Source organism: Lonchura striata, chromosome 28 (genome assembly GCF_046129695.1).
Source record: "Lonchura striata isolate bLonStr1 chromosome 28, bLonStr1.mat, whole genome shotgun sequence".
Lineage (NCBI taxonomy): Eukaryota > Metazoa > Chordata > Aves > Passeriformes > Estrildidae > Lonchura > Lonchura striata.
Window position 1 is genome coordinate 2,705,797 of NC_134630.1, and position 20,970 is coordinate 2,726,766.

Genomic DNA, 20,970 nt, shown 5'->3' on the forward strand with positions numbered 1-20,970 from the left:
GGCACCATACACAGCAGTGTGTGTGTGATGGGGCTTTGTGATGGACTGGCCTTGTGGTGGTGGTTGGGCTGTCCCAGAGCAGGGAGAGCAGGACACCTTCCCATCCCCCTGCTTTGGTGGGAAGAACTCATTTCATGGGCTGGGATTCGGAGATCTCTGCTAGTTCACTGTTTCAACCATCTCACTTGGCACTAATGTTTAAATACATGTGTGTGCTCTTGTGTATTACTGAAAATTCAGCAGAGGGAGAGAAGACCCTGATGTTTAGCAACAAGCAGTGCAGAGTGGCCTGGATACCAGGCTGGGAAATAAGCCCATCCCAGTGTGTTTGGAAGTGGATGTCGACTTGCTAAGGCCCCTCCTGCCCTGGTGAGGTGTGTCAGCAGTGCCAGCTCTGTGCTGTTCTCCATGCATCCCTGTGCCCACTGGCCCCAGGAGATGCTGATCAGGTGGGCTCAGGATCAGTTCTTGGATGGGCACATTGTGGCCTCCCAGCTGCTGCAGCATTCCCCTCTGTGCTTTGCTGGCCTGTTCAGAGCCAGAGGCATGTTCCTCTGATGTTTCCTCCTGCTGCTGCCTGCATTTGTACCTGCTGTTCCTCTGGGCGTGCTGTCAAATCCTCCTGCAGCAGGTTGTCCCTAATCCTTGTCCTTCAGCTGGGCATGTCCTGCAGGACATGCCTGGAGCTCTCTGGAGCCAGGGCAGCTCTCAGCTGTGTGGCCATGGCTGCAAAGGAAAGGTGCAGCACATCTCTGGCTGCAGTGGAGGTGGGGAGAGAGCCTTCCCCTGTTCTCCCTGGGAAACTGATGGCAGCTCTTCTTGCACATCCATTCCCGAGCATGCTGCTGGAAGTGCATTAAGATCCCTTATCAAGGGAAAGGTGAGCAGCACTTCATCTTGTTTTTATAAAAAGTGATGGCTTTTGAGGGCGTGGGAGTATTCAGGGACAGGGCTGGGGAAGTAGCTTGCTGGTAGAGATGGTCTTAACCTTATTTCAGGCTACAGCAGCGCAGGAGGAGGTGTTCCAGCCTCAGATGGAAATGGAAGCTGTTGCTCCCAGCTGCTGGGTGAAAATTATCTATTTGTCTAGAAGCCTGTTTTTTCCCACTGCCTGGTGACTGTGAAGCAGGCTGCAAGCTCTTGGGAGGGGAGGAGGTGGAAGGAGAACTTGCCTGCTCAGAAACCTGACATCTGAACGATGAGAGCTTTCTTGCCTGGTCCTTGTGGCCCAGCACAGCGCCTGTCATGGCCAGACTGGCAATGTGTTGGTGATGAATTTGTGTGTTTGTGACACACATAGGATCATCCCTTTCACAGAAAGGCTTTGCAAGGGAGTGTTAGAGTTGCCACCTGAATCCAAAGCTAAATCTGCTCTAGAAGCTTCTGTGGAGCTGGGGATGGAGAGGGCTCAGTGATGCCTGTTCCAGCTGTGCTTGTGCAGTTCCCATTCCTTTTCAGCCAGCTGCCCTTGGGCAGGATCCCCATGGTCCTGCAGGACAGGCAGACACTTGGATCTGTCCTTGTTGCACCTCCCAGGGAAGTAAAAGGGTACCTGAGCTGCCAAGACTTTTTTTTTCCCACAGCATCCATCCACTGGCAGAAGTTGAGGTACAGGATAGGGCTGCCTTCCCTGAAGTGCTGTGGGCTCTGTGCTCAGCAGCTGTGTGAGCAGCACCTCTCCTTGGGCTTCTCTGTTTCCCAGGGTGAACACACAGAGATGTGACTCAGATTTGGGATACAAAGAGTGCTTTGGACATCTGCTTGCAGGCAAAGCCTGTTTTGCAGAGAGTTACCAGGCATGAAAGCAAAGCTCAGGTTTTGCAGGAGGTGAGCACTGGAGACCTGCCCTTTCCCAGTGTGTCAGTCAGATCTGCCTGGGTTGTTCTGCTCTGAAACTTCTCAGATTTGGTGTCAGTGGAGTAGCTGAGTTTTGGGCTTTATGCTCTGGGCATGAGTGGATTAAAAGCAATGTTGAGTCTTGACTAGAAAGGAAATCTTTGCTGGCTCCTTCCCAAGGTGAGCACGCTTGTGATAATGAGTCTGTGCAAGAACTGGGCAGGACGGGACTGGCTGGAAAATGTAAACATAAATGTATGGATGGGGGAGCAGGAGAAGCGGAAGCCGTGGGACTGGTAAACACCTTTTTGCTGGCCAACTGCTGTGGACTCCTGGAAGGCAGCTGGTTCCTCTCTGCAGCTCGGTTTTCCAGCAGCAGCATGGATTTAATCAGTATCCGGTGTGTCCCTGGAGCTCGCAGCGTTGGGGGTGCATTGTCTCATTTAAATGGAAGTCCCTGTGGCAGAGCCGCCAGACCTGGCACGGGGGTGGGGGCTGAGGGCTGAGACCACTGGGCTGAGTCAGTGGCTGTGTGGGGAATGCCTGAGTGGGCCCAGCTCCTGCCATGGCCAGCGGGGCTCAAGGGAAACGTCACGTCCTGGCCGGGGTGGCTGCGCGTGTCCCGCGGAAACGCCGGAGCAGATGGCAAGGCACGAAGCACTGGGAGCTGGACTCTGCTCTCCTTTTAAGGTCTCCCAGCCAGAGACTTGGCTTTGTCCACAGTGAACTTCCTTTCTTCCAGTGCTACAAACTCTAGCTTAGTAAAACCGAAACCGGTTTGACATCCTAATTGGCCTTTTCTGCGTTGGACTGGTGAGAGATTCTGCAGAACTGCTGTGCGGGCAGAAAGCAAACCTGTGCCTTTGTTGTTCAGAGGGAGGTTTCCTGCTCTGGTTACCTGCCTACTACCTGGGCCCTTCCTCTTATGGGAAGAGCAAAGCAAGTTGCAGTTCCCCAGACAGAAATTGTTCGGTGTGAGCAGGGACAGCAGAGTGACGCTGCCACAAGCACTGGGGCAGTGGGCTGGAGCTGGGTCATTTCTTTGTCTTGACATCTTCCAGCTCCATGCCTAAGCTTTTCCTGGTCCAGCAGCCCCGAGAATGGCTGTTACTGGTCATGGAGAAGGGATGCTGGAGCAGAAGGTGATGGTAATATCCCAGAGGCATCATGGCAGGGCTGGATGAGAAGGTGGGAACCAGGTACCAATTGCTCCCTGACTCCTTCCTGAAACCAGGGGTTTTGTATCCCACCACCTGCAGTGCTTTGGTGTTCCTCCTGTTTCCATGCAGTGATCCCACATGGGGACAATGGGAATGGGTCTCAAGATGGGCATGGCCAGGAACTTGGGCTTCATTGGGCACAGTCACGTTAGAAAAGGTGTAAGTCAAAATGCAGGCCCTTTGTGGGGTCTGTAAAGTCAACCAAAAAGCTGCTTCCTTTCAGGTAGTTTCTTACAGAGCTTCAGTGTGTTTTCTGGTTATCAGTTCTGCAGCTGGAAGTTTAAATTTGTGCCTGATGAACCCAAAAGGGTGAATCAACTCTTTTGAGCACTTGGTTCGTGGATGGGTTTGTCTGTCTTGGGCTGTGTTTGTTATTTCCAGAGTAGTTTTCAGATCTGGTCTTATTTTAGCCTGTGTGTATTTACTGTTATTATTTTTCCTAGAGAAGTATTTTCAGCTTTTTGCTTGGTTCCTGTGCTGCTGCTGAAATTTCCAGCATGGTATTTCCAGCTCCTTGGTGGAGCACAGTTTAATATTTTCCATTCAGGTGTAGCTGCTTTGGATGAGGATCCAAGGAAATGAGTGAAATTGTGCATTGGGCTGGGAGTGAATTGGCAGCTCATAGGAGTGGAGGCGCTTCATGAAGCTTTTTTTGTGGCTGCTAAGAGATTCAGAAGTGCCCTCACTCTGCAGGCTGGTTTCAAAAACATGAAGATCTGGGTTGTTCTGAGTTTGGATGTTGCATATCTGAGTTCTGCATTGGGACTGTCCAAAGCACATTGATTTCTTTCTTCTCATATGTGCAGCGAGCAAATGTTCATCAAACAGTCCCACTCCTGTTGGTTGAAGAGGAGCCTGGTCCCTCCTCAGATATTTTTGGGTGCAAAATGACTCCTGCTGACCTGCTGCTGGAAAGCTGACACTGCACACATACTGCTGCCAGGCAGGGATTCTCCTCATCCACCCTGAGCTGGGGTGTGAGCAGTGAGAGTTTGGGGTGAAGTTCTCCAGCTGCTGCTCCAGGGGTGCTCTGACACGTGGCTTGTGCAGCCCTTCCGTGCTCATCTTGAGAGGAGGAAATTTTTTGGGTTAGGATCTCACTGGTGTAGGGAATTCACACCAGCTCTTGAGTGGTGCCTTGTGGTTCTGTTGGAAACTGAAAACTCTGCTACTGGTGGTCTGCCCCCATCTTCTACTTCCTTTTTAATTCTGTTGTGTTTGGAGAACAGTTTCGGTTTTGCTTCCACTCCCTTGAGGAGCCCTTGCACAGGGGGACACTGTGCTTGCTCCAGGTCCGTGGGCACACCCAGCTCATGGGCTGCACCAGCCTGGGAAGCTTGGCCTGGAGTTTGAGGAACAGCTGAGATTTTGCTTTTAAGGCAGCCTGACGGGTTTGTATGTCACCTGGTGTCCTTCAGAGATTTCTGTGAAACCACACACAAGTCGTTACTGGTGTGTTGTGAGAATCTGTTTGTGGGGGAGACTCCGAGGTGGGAACCGTAACCTCCCTTCAACATAAGCATTTCCCTGCTGCCTTGTTGAAACTCTGCTCTCCTCATTGTTACAGAGGGAATGATGTGGCACAAACATTTAAAAAAATACTGACAATTCAGAGCAATCCATTAAAATCCATATTTGGGTTCAGAGGCTGAGAGGAAATAACTTTGAAACAATTTGGAGCTTGATATGTTGTAGGTTGTTTCAAATAACTTTGAAACAATTTGGAACTTGATATGTTGTAGGTTTAGAGCTGACCAGAGTTCACAGTGTCGTAAAAATCTCCTGGGGAAGGGAATAGCCAGTAACAAGAGAACATTTCTAATTTAGAGAAAAGTTTAATAGACATGAGAGCTGAAAAAGGAAGCCAGAAAGAAAAATCCATCTTATTCACTGCACAGATAACTCTAGGGAAAAAAAAACAAATGCTTTATTATTTTTTGAATTATTTTTAATGACTTTTTTTCATCCTGGTGGTTTTGTGCCTTGAATGTTTTTATGAACGTGGCTGAGAGCCATAGATGGATAGCTGGGTGAAACCCTGAGGTGTTGGGGCTGACTAATGGCCTGTGCTGGGAGCAGGGCAGCACCTGCACGTGGTAACTTCTGACAGGCTCAGCACGTTCCTGCCTCCTTGGCTGAAGTAATTTCTGTTTGTTCTGTGTTAGCAGTGCAGCTGGAGGTGATGGTGTGTCTGCCTGTTTGCTCTCCAGAGTGGATTTATGTTTTTAATTCTGGTGCTGGGTGCGTTGTTGGCTGTGTCAATCCCTGGGGCCATGCAAGGGGAGGGCCAGATCCTGCTGTGGGGCACTGGCTGGGCTGGAGGTGCCAGGAGTGCCCTGTGCCCACTGCTCTGGGAGCTGGGTGTGAGCCTCTCTCCTCGCTGTGTTCTCACTAAAGAGCTGGGAAGCCAGGAAGGGAGGAGAGGTTTAGAACAAGGATGCTGGGATCATGTTGGATTAAAAGCTTTGCTGCCACAGTTCAGGGTTTTTGTGGGTTGGTTGTTTCTGTTTTTTTTTTTTTTTTTGCCTCTGAACATTAGAAGAAATTCTGGTAGAAACATTAGCCTTAGCTTTATTCTTGTCTTCTTTTAAAGAAAGAATCTAGATGGGGGGAAAAAAGCATGTTTTGGACAAACTGCCCACAGATTTCTTAATTGTTAATATTGGGGCACTGGTATGAAACCCTGCTGGTTTTTTTGCTGAGAGGGAAAGCAGCCAGCACTGTCAGTGCTTCAGACACTCCCGGTGCAGTGGCAGTGGTGACAGAGCTGTGTCTGCCATGTCATCGGTGACTCAGCCTGGTGGCACCGCAGGGATGAGCCTGGTCTGTGTTTGGGGGATGAGGGACACAGCAGGGTCAGGGAGGTGGGCTGGGGGCTGCTGTGGGGACCCAAACAGTGGATTTGTGACCTTTGGGTATTGCCCAGCCCGTGTGCAGGCAGCAGCAGCACAGGTGGGGTGGGTGGGTTTCACAGGATGATGTTCCTGTCTGGTGGAACAGTTCCTTCAGTTTTGGGTTCTGTCTCTGCAGATGCTTCGAAGCAGGCAGGGGGGCTTGCTGAGCTCTCAGCACCATTCAAAAGCTGAAAACCAGCCAGACATCTCTCCAGGTACCTCAGATGGAGAAGGTGGATGCAGGGAAGTTATCCCAGTGTAACAGGCGGGATGTGAAGGGCCAGGGACTCAGGACACACCCAAACCACCACGGAAGGAGTGGCAGAGCCAAGAGCTCTGAAATCCCTGGAGCTGAGCTGCGAGGCTCCCCAGGCTCTCAGAACACGCTGCACGTTCTGCCCGGGCTCCCCGGTGGCCCTGCAGCAGCAGTTAAGTAACAAACTATTTAACAAGAGCTTCCTGTTGTGCTGACACCAATACCAACCTACAAAGGAGCAAGAGGAGTAAACAGAGCTGTGCTGGCTCCTGCCTCTCTGGAGCTGGAGAAAGGGTTGGAGATCAGGAGGAGGCTGGAGCGCCATCGCTTCTGAACCCAAATGTGTTCTGCTGTTCTTGTGGCTGCACTTGGCCGAAAGAGCTGGGAAAATGGCTGCTTCCAGGACAGCTTGGTTTCTAAGGGAGTTTCTGGGGTGGATAAAGGCCCCTTCACCCCTTGCCCTGCTGCTTCAGCTCTTCCACAGGTCCCCAGAGTGGTGCAGCTCCATCACAACAGGGTGGGCACAGCTCTCAGAGCTCTGGATGTGAGGTGCTCACATCCACAGCTCCCATCTCCACCAGCTTCCCAGAGTTCCTCAGTCCGAGCACTGAAACTCCTGTTTTCCGAAGGATCCAGAGGAAATGGGGCCAGAACAAGCCAGTCTTCCCTTGCCATAAGGAATGTTCTGCTGTCCTGGTAGGTTTGCTTGAATCTCCCGTGACTGGAGGTGTCATTGATGGAGGTCCAAGGTGGAGTGGGCTCCAGGTGCTGCACAGCCCCTCTGCCTCTCAAACCCATGGAGGAAACTTCCTTGTGGGGTCAGGATGAGTTTTCTCCAAACAGCACATCCCATGGACCTGAGTTCCAGCCTGTTCAGCTGCTGTGCCCAGCTTGGAGGAGAGTGTCCAAGGGTGGAGGAGGCTCAGGAGATCTTTCTGGAGCCTGTTGGATGGTCACTTGGTGGATAACTGGCTGGACGGTCACTCTAAGTGTAGACCGGTGACCAGTAGTGTCCTCAGGGGTTGGTACTGGGACCAGTGCTGTTTTAGATCTCTGCTGGTGATGTGGACAGTGGGACTGAGGGTACCCTCACTGTGACATACAGCTGTGGAGAGCAGTCACATGCTGGAGGGAAGGGATGGGGCATCCACAGGGACCTAGAGAGGTGAGATTGTTCCAGACTCATAAGGTTCAACAAGGCCAAGTGCAAGGTCCTGCCATGGGCTGGGACAATCCCAAGCACAAACACAGGCTGGATAAAGAATGGATGGAGATCAGTCCTGGAGACAGGGATTTGGGAACTTTGATGGATGAGAAACTTGATGTGACCCAACCCTGGGAGCTTGGCTGTACCCATTGCAGGGCTCCCGTGGGAAGCCTGCTGAGGGTCTCCATGCCCCCATATTTTGGGACACCTCTGTGTGGCACAGCTTTCCCTGCTCCATCACGAGCAAGGCTGGCTGCAGCTCTGCAGGCTGGAACATGTGTTTAACAACAAACCCTTGCAGACATCATTTGGGACTGTCTGTAGCTCACTCTTAAAGATGTTTTAAGACTTTGCTTTGTTTTAAGACTTTTGATCTTCCTGTAAGCTCAGGCTCCTAACTTTTAGAATTTATTGGGATTTGGTTTCAGCTGTGTAAGGCCACTGGTTGCTTTTTGGTCTGGATTTTTGCACTGGGAGCCAGCTGATGGGTCATCCTTTGGGACATTGGGGTATTTGTGATTATTTTTAGCCTTTAATTGGCAGTGATCTGTACTTGGAGCTGCAGAGTGTCAAGGGCTTTTCTCTGTGTGCTTTCAAGAAGCTTTCCTTTCTCTTTCATCTGGATGCAGCTGTGTTTCCCTTCTGCTCACAGAGTGAAGAGTACATGGGGAAACCAGCTCCAAGAACCATCCCAAAGGCTGGTGGGGCTCAGGGAGCAGCACCCAGGGCATGGCTGCTCCCAGGACACCTGGGCCCTGTTCCAAGCAGCACCATGGACCTGCTCCCTGACCTTCACCAGCCACTTCCCTGCTCCAGGCTGCTATTTTTTCCCTCTTCTTCCCCTCCTTTGTTTTGCCCCGTTTAGCTGTAACCTCTTTTGGCCAGGAACATGGTGTGTGTGTTCATATAAAGGGCTGAGAACAATGTGCCCCAGATGGTTTGTACAAGTGCCTTCTCGGCAGCCACAGGGTTTCATTCTACAGGAAAGAAATTCTTAAAAATACAACTCCTCAGCATCTTATACTTGCAAATGTGGGCAGGAACTTCCCGAGCCTTGATATTTTGGTCCAGGTCACAGAGACAAGGGGTAGCACTAGAACTGCAGCTTTTCTTGTTCTAAGGAAAAAAACAACTCCCCCCAACCCCAATTCCCCTTTTCTCACCCTTACATCTGCAGGGAAAAGCTTGTAAATGTGACTGGAGCAGCTCTGACCTGCTTAAAACCAGATGGTAAAGAAAAAGGACCCAATGTTTCAACAAAAGCACTGTGAACTCCCTCTTTGGGAATCAGAGGGTGTGTGGGCTTGCCCCGTTTTCGTGGCACTTTCAGTGCTTCTGAGGTTCTGTTTTGGGGGTGGCTGAGGCACTTGCACTTGCCTGCAGCTTGTTTCCCTTCCAGGATCCCTGGTTTGGAACACTGGCACTGCAAACACCACAGGGCACTGCTTATTTGCTTTAAGACCACAGCTTGCTTTGGAATTTCTTCTGCCAAATTTCAGGACAATTCTCTTTTTTTTCTTTATTTATTCCACTCCCTCCCAAAGAGAAACAAGTTTTCTTAGTCTCATCTTGCATCAGATTTGATTCCAGGCCAACAAATCCAGCCTAGAAGGTGCTTTCCTGAGGCTGATTGCCTCGCTGTGACCTTTTGGGAGAGGATTCCTGTGCAAAATGGAACGTTGTGAAAAATGGAATGTTGTAAAATCAGTTTTATACAGGGAATCTTCCCCCATGGTGCTGCTGCGTGGGGAGGATGGGTCAGGTCTGGGTCCCTGTTGCCTGTCCAAAGGCTGCTGTGTTCTAACAAACACAGGGGGTTTTTGCTCTGCAGCAGTGGGAGTCCTGGGATTTTACCAAAAGTTTCTGTTTCTAATTAGGTTGTTCTCAATTTTAAAGGCCAGTGATCTCTTTGTGGCACAGGGTGGAAAACCTGAGCAATCCCTGACACTGCACAGAGGTGGGTCCTGCTTTTGTCCCGAGGTCCAGGGAGCCACTGTGGACTCCTTGGCACTCCTGGGATGAGAAAATCAATTCCTCCCAGCCCTTGGCTCATCCACAGGGCAGGCTGTGGGCAGAGTGTGAGGGAGCATCACTACCCCTGGCCTGACTCACATGGATTTGGTTCAGGGATTTCCTGCTGCTCTGACTGCCCAGCTTGGGAAACGGGGAATTGCAGCATGGCAGTCCCAGCATGGGGGGCTGGGCTGTGGCCTCGCTGGGTGTGAATCTGACCCAGATGCCCGAAATTGGAGTTTGGAGCTGGGCCCCTCCAGGAGAGCAGCTCCTGAGGCTGGGCAGGCAGGACAGAGTTATGCTGTTCTCCTTGCGTTTGTCTGGGCTGGGAAAGGGCAGCACAGTCTCCCTGTGCTCACAGGAAACAGGATTTAATTTTTCCCTTCTGCCTCACTTCATTGTCTGAAATTCCCTTGCAGAGGCTGGCCCATAACTCTTCAAAGAAAATAATCCCAAGCTCTGGGGCTGGAGCTCCCTGAGCTCTGGCTGTCGGCCGCCCGAGTCTGTGCAAACAGTCTGGGCCTGGAATCCCCTGGGACTGAGCATAAAGGTCTGATTCAGAAGGAAAACAGGTTATGGAGCTGCAGCAGGGCCCGTGCATCACCAGCTGCTCCCCTTTCCCAGCGTGTGGCTGGAGCCGTGTCCAGGGAAAGCAGCTCCCAAAGCGCCAGGCGAGAGCCGCCCGCTCTGGGAGCTGGGAGGCCGTGGGGGAATGGCTCTGGTGTCCTGAGGAGGTCGGGAGGGCAGCACCATGTGCTGAACCCGGAGCGGAAATCATCGGGGGAGCCAAGAACGAGCAGGATGTCACGTGTGGGCCCTGCGTGCTCGGGGCTGGGGCAGAACAAAGCGCAGGGAAGCCCTGCTCCTGCCGCTCCCACCCCGCTTCCTGCTGGCACGGACACTGCTGGGGGAAGGGAGCACCAGGGCAGAAGCCAGCCCGTGGCTGCCCAGCTCTGGGAGAGCTGGAAGGCTCCCTGTGCCTCAGTTTCCCTTGGCTGAGGTGTGCTGGGTGGATGGCCCCCGGTTGTTGGTGTGCTGGGGGTGACTTCGGAGGGCCAGGCTACTGTGCTCTAGGGATGCTCCAAGGTGTTGGATGGAGGCTGGAGCCTGTGGGAGCAAGAAGGGGCTCCCATGATGCATGAAAGCCTTACTCTCCTGTGCTTGAACCAGTGGGTTCCACAAGTGGCACCCCAGCACTCTGTGCCTTTGAAAACAGCTCTGGTGCCTCCTGAAGAGCAGTGGCAGTGTGCCAGGATTCTGTGGAGAGTGAGGATTTGGTGTCAGGAGGGGGCTGTCCTGGCCCTGGACCCTTGCACAGCCAGTCCTTCCCCCTGCTGAGCTCTGGCTTTGGTGTCTTTTTCCCCAGGTTGCTCTTAGAGCTCCCACATTTCCCTCTGTGTACCCTTGAGCCTGAGAAGTTTTTTTTTTTTGTTATTAATAGCTATTGAGAGCCAATAAAAAGTTTTATGGGGTTTGGCCAAGCATCAGAGCTCACAGTGTGTTCATTTCCTGGAGCTGGAGGAGGAGGTTTGCTTGGATAACCCACGGGTCAGCAGGAGTCTGTGGCACTGGGGGCTCTTGGGAGCTTTCAGGTGTGTCACAGGAGAGGAGCAGGGAGAGGAGGGGTAGGAGGTTGGCAAGGGTCTCAAGCTGGGAGCAAAACCAGAGCAGGGGGGGAAATGGAGGTGTGGGTCTCTCTTGTGCCCTCCCAGTGTGTGCCTGGAGCCTGCTTGACCCCCTGTGTCCATGTTCAGCTTCCTGGCTGTCCTTCCTGCCTCCCACACGGGCACCCCTGCGAGGAGGAACCCAGCTGACCTTCCCCAGTGCAGGGGAGTCCCACCCTGGTGGAGTGCTGGAGAGAGGGAGAGTGCAGTTCCCTCTTGGGCACCTGGTTCCTTGAGCACAGAGCAGGTTCTTGGTTCTTTTCATCCCAGTCTTGTGTCCAGAAGGAAGCAAGGCTTTGGTTGGCCCTGATGTTGGGCTGTTGTACCCACATGAGGACAGGCAGCTGCACAGGGATGTGTATGGAGCCAGTGTTGTGGAATCATGGAATAGTTTGGGTTGGAGGGACCTTTAAAGGTCACCCCATCCAGCCCTGCCATGAGCAGGGCTGTGCACATGAGATGGAGCTCCCTGCTTCAGGGGGCTGAGCTGATTGCTACCTGTTTATGGGAGCTGAGGGGAGCCCAGATAACCCCACCAGCACCACGGGGCTTTCCAGCAGCCTCACTGGGAGCACAGGAGGCAGGCAAGGTGCTGCACCCTGAGCAAACAAGCTGCCACGAGCATCTTTTGCTCTAGCCAGTGTCACAGCCCTGCCCCGGGCTGCAGCCAAGGGGCCTCGCTCCCAGCTTTGCAATTAAAATCAAGGCTGGCTGATGAGAGCAGAGGAGGAGGCAGTGGGATGTTAGTACGTTCCTGTTTGCCAAGTGGGTGTTTTCCCTTAGCCCAGGTGGGCTGTGGTGGGTGCCCTGAGTGTGGCTGTTCCTCAGGAACCCTGTCCTGGGCTGCTGGCACAGGATCCTGACCCACCACAGCAGAGACTGCTGCTGGAGTGGGAGGTGCTCCAACTCCACTCCCCTGCCCCTGGATCACAGGGACTCTCCCAGCCAGGTGAAATCATTTTCACTCCATGGGCAGCCCCATGCCTGGCATGGTGTGCCCATAATGCTGGGTTCCCATGTGTCCTCTGCTCTTGGGGTCTCTCAGAGTTCCTGGCTGGTGCCTCTGAGTGCTTCTAGAAGCTGCCACAGCCCTTCCCCGTGGGGACAGTTTTGTCCCCACATCACTCTTGACTGGCTCCAGCATGGAGACACTCATCAGCCATTTCACCTCTGGCTGACCAAGCTTTTTTTGAAATTCATTTGTTTGTTTATTTAAACCAACATCTCAGGCATGGGGCACTTTGGGACCTGATGTTTATCCCAGCTTCTCCCACCCCTCAACTGCAGCACTGTCATTGCTTTGGGAATTATCTGTCTGCAGGGAAGGTGCTGGAGGGACTCTTGAGGAACGCAGAGCCCACAGCTCTCTGTTGTCCTCTGCCTTCCCATACTGATTTTCTGCCTCTCCTTTTGCACAGCTGGGACAGCGAGGAGCTGCGCTGGGAGGACCCTGTCTGCAGGATGTTCTCTCCACCAAAGAACTCCCTGTGACCAGCGATGATGACAGTCCCGGCGGGACCTTGGGAAGCACTAACATTTCAGTAGCCCAGCACCCGTGGACGGCCTCTTACCCCTCCTTCTCCAGACCCCGCCCTCCCACCGCTCACCGGGATGGTGTATTAACCAAGAGGAACCCTGCTTCTTTCCTCCTCACCCTTCCATTTTCGGCAGCTCTGGGATTTGTATGGCAGCAGCGTAACCGTGGAGAGGCCGGGGTATCACAAACTTATGGATTTTGATAAGAGAGGAGGGAAAGGGGAGCTGGAGGAAGGTAAAAGAATGTCCAAGACAGGTGGAGGAAGGAGTGGTCATGGAGGCCGGGGTGCTGGAACCAACTCGGGAGTCTTAATGGTGGGTCCCAACTTCCGTGTCGGCAAGAAGATCGGATGCGGCAATTTCGGGGAGCTCCGTCTAGGTGAGAAGGGTCATTCATCTCTGTCCTCACTGAACCTACTCCTGCCAGGATTGCCCTGGCATCCTCCTCCTGCAGCAGGAGGAGCTGGCACAGGCTGTGGCCGTGGGCACTGGGTTGCTGACTGGCCACACAGAGTCGAAGCGTTGCCCCTTGCAGGCAGCTCTTGTTCTGTCACAGAGGTTCCACTTCCTTCATCCCTTCACGCTGTGCTTGATCTACCAAGGCCCATCCCAGCACAAAGGACTGATTGCAGAGGTGTTTCCCATCTCCTCCTGTCCCATCTCCTCTGGGTCTGCCAGGGAAAACACTACAGGCTGGATCTGTCTGTGGTAAATGGTGGTAAATGGCCATAGAGTTCTGGGTGCCCCCCAAATCCAGGAACACTGAGTGAGGAGGGATTCAGGAGATGCCACTGTACTGATCAAATCTCACCCCACTTGTGCTCGGGGTGCTGCCCTCTCGCTGTGCCTCAGGACAGGGGATGGAGCATGGGGGTCTAAGGGACGTTCACTCTGCTGGGACAAACATCTAGAGAGGAGAATCCTGGTTTTATCCTGGGTAAATTCTTCACTTGTTGAAACTGGCTGTTTGAGAGACTCCCCTGAAATTCTGTACAGGTCAGTGAAAGGAATAAAACTTAAGCGTCTTCCATAGTCACTTTCCATTTTGAACCAAGTTTATCAGGAAACTCCTCAAGCAAACTCCTGTTTGGAGGGTGGGGAGGTTGCTCCTCTCCCAGGACTGGGAATGTCCCAAGAGACTTTCAGCAAGCTGTTAACCCTTTGCTTGGCATCAGGCAGCTGGGAGTGGTCTGGCAGGGCCAGGCACCTCTGTGCCAGCAGCACAGTCTGGATGTCTCCAGGAATGTGTGGGTGGAGGCCCTGCCAGCTTGGCTGTGAGTGCTTTGGGAAGGGGCTTGTGCTCTGGGAAGAGGGAAGAGAGGCAGTCCCCAGAGCCTGTGACAGCCACAGCCCTTACTGCTCCGTGGTATTTTAAGCAGCGCCCTCTCAAACCGAGCTCTGAGCTAAACCTGCCCTGACCGTGGGCCTGGGGAGGAGCTGTGGCAGCCCTGGCTGGGGTGAGGTCAGTCCCCAGCTCCCAGTGTGGGGAGTTAATGTCAGCTCTTCCCGGCCTGACAGACTGGCTGGTGCCAGGCTCGCCCGTCCCATCCCCGCACTTCCCGGCGGGATCGCCGCTTAATTGCAGAGCTGGGGAAACGCTCTGGTTAAATCCAGCCAAGCAGTTCCCCTGTTCAGCTGGCTCTCCTGCTGTCATGAAGAGCTCTGAGTCTTCCTCCAGACCCAGGCCTTGTGGAAGGAGAGGATTTTACCACACCAGCTGCTCCTTTCAGTTCCCCGGGTAGATCTGGACACTCCTGCTGCCAGTGCCTCCCTGCTGGGCCAGTGGGCAGAGAGCCCTGAGCTGTGCAGGGTCCACCTGTGTCCTTGCACCTCCTTTTCCTTGCTTAGCACTGAGCATTCCACGATGGATCTGTGTTTCTGGGTGAGCTGGATCCCTGCAGGAGGCTGGGGCTGTGTTGCTGTGCTGAGGGTCAGTGCGACCCCCCCTGCCTTGGCCTCCCCCTCATTTTCCAGGGGCAGCAGCAAGGGGACACGAGTCTCAGATGGATCTGAGGAATGTCTGTCAAACTGACAGTGAGGTTGCTGCAGGGGCCTGGGAGCAGTTGGGCTTGGTTTGCTCGTGGCTGCAGGGACAAGCAGCGAGCTCTCGCTCCAGGGCTCCACAGTGGTCGATTCTCACAGTGAGAATTTGTCCTTGCCACCAGCAAGAGAAGCTTCCAGTCCCTTCACGTGGCTTTTTTGCTCTGTCACACCCTGCAGTGCCTGGCCATAACAGGCCTGAGCACGAGATCCCATCATGGCAGTGGAAGCCACAGCTATGTGGCTTCTCTCCTAAAATCACATCTCTCTTCCTTAGGTGTGCCTTCGAACTGCATCAGGGCTCAGGAATGCTTTCAGGATTTAGGGATTCCTCCAACTGCAGATGAATGGGAAGGGACCAGAGGGCTCCTGCTGTGAAGTGGTGGCATGAGCAGGGATCTTCCCCACCTCTTGCTGGGCACTCAGCTTTCCCCTGGGAATAGAGAATTCAGTCCTCAAGGCTTTAGAGGCCAAACTGCAGCTCAGTATTTAAAAGCTCCCAGATCTTCTTTGGCCTTTTTCCTCTCACAACAAAGGGCACAAGATCTTGAAAAAATGTACCTGGAGGTGACTCCCCCAGCTCCCAGTGGTGGGGAGGGAGGAAGGGGACACTGTCTTCCCCAAAAAGGTACCACTTTGCCCTGTTTCTCCACCACACCGAGGGGCACGTGGTGACCTGTCCTTAGGGTACTTCAGCTCAGCTGCCCCCGGTAGAGACAAATGTCCACCCATGTAGGAGTGATCTGTTTAAAGATGAAATATTAAAAAACCATTGGCATAAGGCATGTGTGGGAAACCAGAAGGGGAATGACGTGGGCAGGAGTTGTGGCTGCCAGGGCTGTGCATTTGGATCTTGCTTCTCCTTGTCCCTGCTGGCCTTGGCATCCCGGGCAATGCAGGGACGTGGTGCCAGTCCCAGTCTGGCAGTGCTGCCAGCCAGTTCCGCACTGGACCAGCATGACTGGAGAGCTGGGCTGGGAGCTGGAGCAGGGTGGTTGCCCCAGCCCTCTGGCACGGAGGGGAAGGTTTATGTTGTGCAAGTGCTGGGTCCTGTTACCTTGTTATGTCCTGGAGCTTCACCCTGAGCTGGTGAGTGCTCACCTTTCCCCCTGCCAGCCTCCAGCTGGGGTCCAGCACCAGGCAAATTCCTCCTGGGGCTTTCCAGCAGCATCCCAGGGTAGTGCCTCCTGCCTGCAGCCCCCTGAGCTCCCCCTGCCCACGTGCTGCCCACAGCCAGCCAGGGTGGCATGCTGCCCTCTGAAACACAAGGCAGCAGGATGCTGATGGCAGTGGGTGACCAGAGTGTGGCTGGTGGCTCGTGTGCCCTGGCACTGGGCACAGCTGAGCTGCAGCCCTGCCAGCTCTCTGTGCCCCAAGAGTAGGACCAGCACACTCACAGAGAGGGTTTGTTGGAGCAGGTTCCTCTTAGCAGCTACTCAGGAGTGCTTGGGATGGGCTGGGGTAGGGGGAGAGGAGGAAAACCCAGATACTGAGCAGAAAGGTCAAAACTGAGCCCAAAGCACCTGGGTGCTGTGCAGATCCTTCCCTGGTGCAGGGCTGCCTCAGAGCCAGGAATTGCCCTTAGTCCTGGCACCCTTCCTGAGGGCCCCTTCCTGAGCCAGGCCCAAGGCTGGTGCTCCTGCCAGGCTGTGCCATGGGGCTGTCCCAGGGCAGCCTCAGCCTAGAGCAGGGTGCAGGGAAGGATGGGGGACCTGGCAGCAGCTGCTGCTTCTGTTCTTCCAGCAGCATTTTGCAGCTTCTCAGTGCCCACCCCTTTCCCCCAGCCTGCTGTATGCATTGTTGCTGGCAGCTTGGAGCCACAGCAGCAGTTTTCCTTCAAAATGAAAATTAACAGCTGGAAATTAATTATCCTTTAATGTAAACTCGGGATTTTGGAGGGAAGAGCACAGGGGGTGAGTCTGTGTGCAGTGTGTGAGCCAGGAGCAGCTCACTACTGCAGCTGGCCAGGGCCGTGGCCCAGCTGAAGGGTCATGTGCAGGTGCTGGGGACATTCCCAAGCTCTCCTGAGCTGTGGCTCTCAGGCCTGTCCAGCAGCCTCCCAGGACCTCCCAGGGAGTTATCTGGGGCCACAAAAAGTGACTTCTGAAAAAGTGCCTGGGCTCAGTGCCCTGCTCATGACACCCTTCTTGTCTTGGGCTCTGCAGAGATCTCCCTGTGAGCACCTGCAGTGTGGCCAAGGGCTCGGCCACCTCCCAGAGGTCAGAGCCACAGACCCACCACGTGCCAGAGGTGGCACAGGGGTGTCTTTGGAGGCTTTGGGAGAGAGGAACCCACACAATTCCTGCTCTCCTGCCTCCCTTGCTGAAGGCTCAGACTTGCTTTGCCTTCTGCTTACTCAGAGCTTCCTTTAGAGAAGGTCAAGCTCTGAAATAACATTTTTCTTCTGATGCTGTTAAAGCCCAGCATTTCACAGAGCTGTCGTTGCTTGGCCTGGTGCAGCCACTGTCACTGGAGCTGCAGTGCTGGCAGGGCTGGGCCTGGCTGCCTTTGTGTGCAGCTGCCCCATCCCCTGTTCCTCCACTGCATTCCCAGCTCTGGGAAGCCAAATTCCCATCCCAGTGCCCAGGCACAGCTCTGTGCTGTGCCACAGGCAGGGGGCAGCCTTAGTGCTTGCTTTTCTCCTCACAGCGAGGGGCTGGAGTGTGTCCAGAGACAGGAATGGGGCTGGGGAAGGGGCTGGAGCACCAGGAGAGGCTGAGGGAGCTGGGAAGGGGCTCAGCCTGGAGAAAAGGAAGCTCAGGGGGGACCTTGTGGCTCTGCACAGCTCCTGACAGGAGGGGACAGCCGGGGGTGGTCGGGATCTGCTCCAGGGAACAGGGACAGGAGGAGAGGGAACAGCCTCAGGCTGGGCCAGGGGAGGTTTAGATTGGCTATTGGGAACATTTCTTCACAGAAAGGGTTGGGAAGCATTGGAACAGACTGCCCAGGGTAGGAGTGGGGTCACCAGCCCAGAAGCGTTCAAAAATTTGAGAATGTGGGACTTGGGGACATGGGCCAGTGTGAATATGGTGGTGCTGCTGGCTGATGATCAGAGTGCTGATCTGAAGGGTCTTTTCCCACCTTAATAATTCTGTGATCCCATGGTTCTGAGCTGCTTGGATGGGGACCCAGCTCTGCGCCGGGCTCCTCCCGGCTGTGCTGACGTGCAGGAGCAGGTGCTGGTGCTGCTGCCAAATCCCTGGGGAGGGGAGAGCAGAGAGAGCCAGGTCTGGCTGCAGCACAGCCAGCACACCAGCCCCAGGCCTGGCTGCCTGCTCCTGCCTTGGGCCGTTCTGGTCCCACACACTGCATCCTGCAGCTGCTGCCAGCTGGGCTTGGAGGCACCTCCAGCACCGAGCCGGGCAAAGGCCCCTGCAATGCTAATATTTGCTTTCTGCCTCCCATCTCACCACTTTGCTCTTTTATTTCCTTTCAAAAGCACCTTTTGTGCTGCAGGTCCTGCCTGCTCCAGTCCTCCTCGTCACTCCCTGGGCTCTGGCACATTTTGGGTGTCAAAGTTGCCCCCTTGTGAACACCGGTGCAGAGCAGAGGCTCCAGGAGCTGGAGTGGGGAGTTCCCCGGCATGGAAGGAATCCTCCCTCCTTGCTGTTTCGCTTTTTCTTTTCTCTTGGTTTCTTAATCTCATGACAGGCCAGTTCTGCTATTTGCACCTTTTTTAATTCAGAAAGGGGAAGCAGAGGGTGGTGATTTGACCAGTCTCTGCTCCCCAGCTTGTCCATCAGGTGTGTCCAAGCCCCCCAAGGTAGGGGTGAACCCAGGGGAGTGCCAAATTATTTGGACTCATTTTTGGGCTGGGAGAATGCTGCCAGCTCCAGAGCTTTGTTGCTGGTAGCTTTCTGTGCCAGTGAGCCACCACTGCGTGGTGAGGACAGGAGAGATGCCACTGCTGGGGATTCTCCTGCCTCCATCCCTTCTCCCTCCCTGCTGAGTCCCTTTTGCAGTGTCTCTCTGGCATTTTTCCTGCCATGTTATGTTTTTCCCCCTTCAAATCCTGCCTGACCTCAGGGAAAATCCAGCTGTGAGTTTTCTGATCCCATGTTGCTGCCCTGAAGGCAGCAGTAATTGTTTTGGACTGAACTGTATGGCACTGTGGAGCCAGGCACAGGCCTGGGGGCGTCCCACCTGCTCCCCAGGAAATGTCAGTGCGTGATGGGACAAACCCCCTGGATCTGGCACACGCTGTGTTCACCAGACGTTCCTCCTTCCCTCCCAAATCCCTTCCTCCCTAATCGCTGTGAAGGGATTTGCTTTATGCAGAAGCAGCAGACAAAGTGGCTTGGCAGAGGTCCCCTGGGATGGGAGAGGGTCAGGAAGGCAGCAGGACTGAGCCCCTCCTTGGCTGCAGAGCCCATCCCTGGGAGGAGCTGCTCCATTAATATCTCCCATTCATCCCTCTTCCCGTAATCCTGCCGCCGACTGTGGCGCTCAGCAGCTGGCTCTGATGTCACCGGCCAGGATTTATTGCTGCTTCAGGTGGAGAGCAGCAGTCAGAGCAGATGAAATCTTACGCCAGGAGGAGCTTGTTCCCTAAGCAAATTGCTTGGAGAAAATCCCAGGAGACAGATGCAGCTCCATCAGATACAGTGGGATCGCCGGGATCTGGAGTCTGCTGCCCTTCACCCCCACCTGCCTGGGCTCCTGCAGGCTCTGGCACAGGGAGTGCTCAGAACTCTTCCTGCAAACCTTTGATCTGGGCCTTTATGGGCCTGGGCAGAGGTTGTGTGCTGCTTCCCAGGTGTGCCCCCTTTTCCTCAGCCCCCTGGTTTTGCGGAGATGTGGAGGCACCCTGAGCTCAGCCTTCCTGTGGTGATGATGTGAAAAGTCCTGTGCAGGTGTGGAGCCCTCCTGGGAGGTCCTGTACGAGGTGCTGGGTGCCACAGCTGCTCCTTCACTCCCCTGGGCTCTTCCTGCAGCCTTCAGCTCCTCGTACAGCCTGGGCCATGCCATGGATCTGCTCCTGGCTTCCCCTGTGCCCTTGGGCAGGCAGGAGCATCCCCAGGGATGAGGCTGATTCACACACACTACACACAAGCACGTGCCATTCCCAGAAGTGACCCCAGCCACTGGGGACAGATTTCCACCAGCCTGTGGTGCCCTCAGACCACTGCCAGCTGTGCCAGTGCTCCCGGGTGTCCCTCCTCCCTGCCACCCTTTGCAGGGTCCTACTGGCCAAAAAACCTCAGTGTCCCCCTACCCTGGCCATCCCTCTGTGTGAATACCACACCTCCTTAGCCCCCTCTCCCTGTGGGGCTGGGAGAAGCACCAGGTCTCAGCCTTGTCCCTGCCTTGCCCAGTCACGTCCTGCTGCTGCCCCCTCCCATCAGCCTTGGCTCCAGCCCCCAGGAGCCTCCCCATGCCAGAGGAATCCACATCCCCACCTGGGGATAATTAGCAGGCATGTTGCAACTCCCCACAGTGGGTTCTGCTCCCGCTCATGCCTTGAGGCCCCTTCAGGTGTTGTGGGAGCAGCAGAACCTGTTCAGAATGTTTTTGAGCCCAGGAGCCCTCAGGGACAGCGGTGGATGTGTGGTGGGGGTGATGCAGGGACTGCTTTTCATCTCTTTTTTGTGTCTCTGCCCGCAGGGAAGAATCTCTACACAAATGAATACGTAGCTATCAAATTGGTGAGTAGCTGTCAAACCAGGGAGTTCCTCCATGGTTGGGGTGGGAGATGTTCCAGCCATTGGGAAGGAGGCTTCTCTCCTTTCTCCCGTGGTGTTGGGTTGGGATGTGATGATGTGGTGGCTGAGGGGCTGTCAGGGAGCTCCGTTCCCACTGGGAATTGAGGGCAGTCTGGAAACACCATCACTGCAGGAGGGGTGATCCAGGTCTGGGCAGGGAAGAGCTGAGCCGTGCTTCTCCCAGCCCTCACCGAGGCCTGTGCTGTGCTCAGCCTGTGCCAGCAGCAGAGAGGGTGGCCCCACTGGTACCTGACCCCATTAATGTTTTGCTCTCTCTGGATGAGATGATCTGGCTCCCATATGGGCTGATTTTCTCTCATCATCCCCTGAGGCTTCATCTCCATTTTATACCAGTTGTTCCCAACCCCAAATGCTCTCAGTCCAGCTTCTGCCAGCATGTGAAAGATGCTGACACCCAGACCCCTTGAACATCCTGCTTCCTACTTAACTGTTCTCCTTTCTCTCCTCCAAGGAACCCATAAAATCCCGGGCCCCCCAGCTGCACCTGGAGTATCGGTTCTACAAACAGCTCGGCAATGCAGGTACAGGGCTGGGCTGAGCTGCCCTGGGGAGCTGCCTGCCAGGGGCACTGCTGGGAGAGA

At 54.5% G+C, this 20,970-nt stretch overlaps 1 protein-coding gene across 2 annotated transcripts in view; it reads left to right on the forward strand.

The window, feature by feature from the left end:
• The window catches only part of CSNK1G2 (casein kinase 1 gamma 2), a 41,336-nt gene that overhangs the window by 13,359 nt on the left and 7,007 nt on the right, over window positions 1-20,970 (forward strand). For both annotated transcript variants that reach the window (XM_021528248.3, XM_021528249.3), the window contains exons 2-4: window positions 12,509-13,005; window positions 20,271-20,311; window positions 20,841-20,910. In XM_021528248.3, coding sequence (XP_021383923.1) covers window positions 12,819-13,005; window positions 20,271-20,311; window positions 20,841-20,910 — 298 coding nt within the window. In that variant the 5' untranslated portion in view covers window positions 12,509-12,818. The remainder of the gene's footprint in view (window positions 1-12,508; window positions 13,006-20,270; window positions 20,312-20,840; window positions 20,911-20,970) is intronic.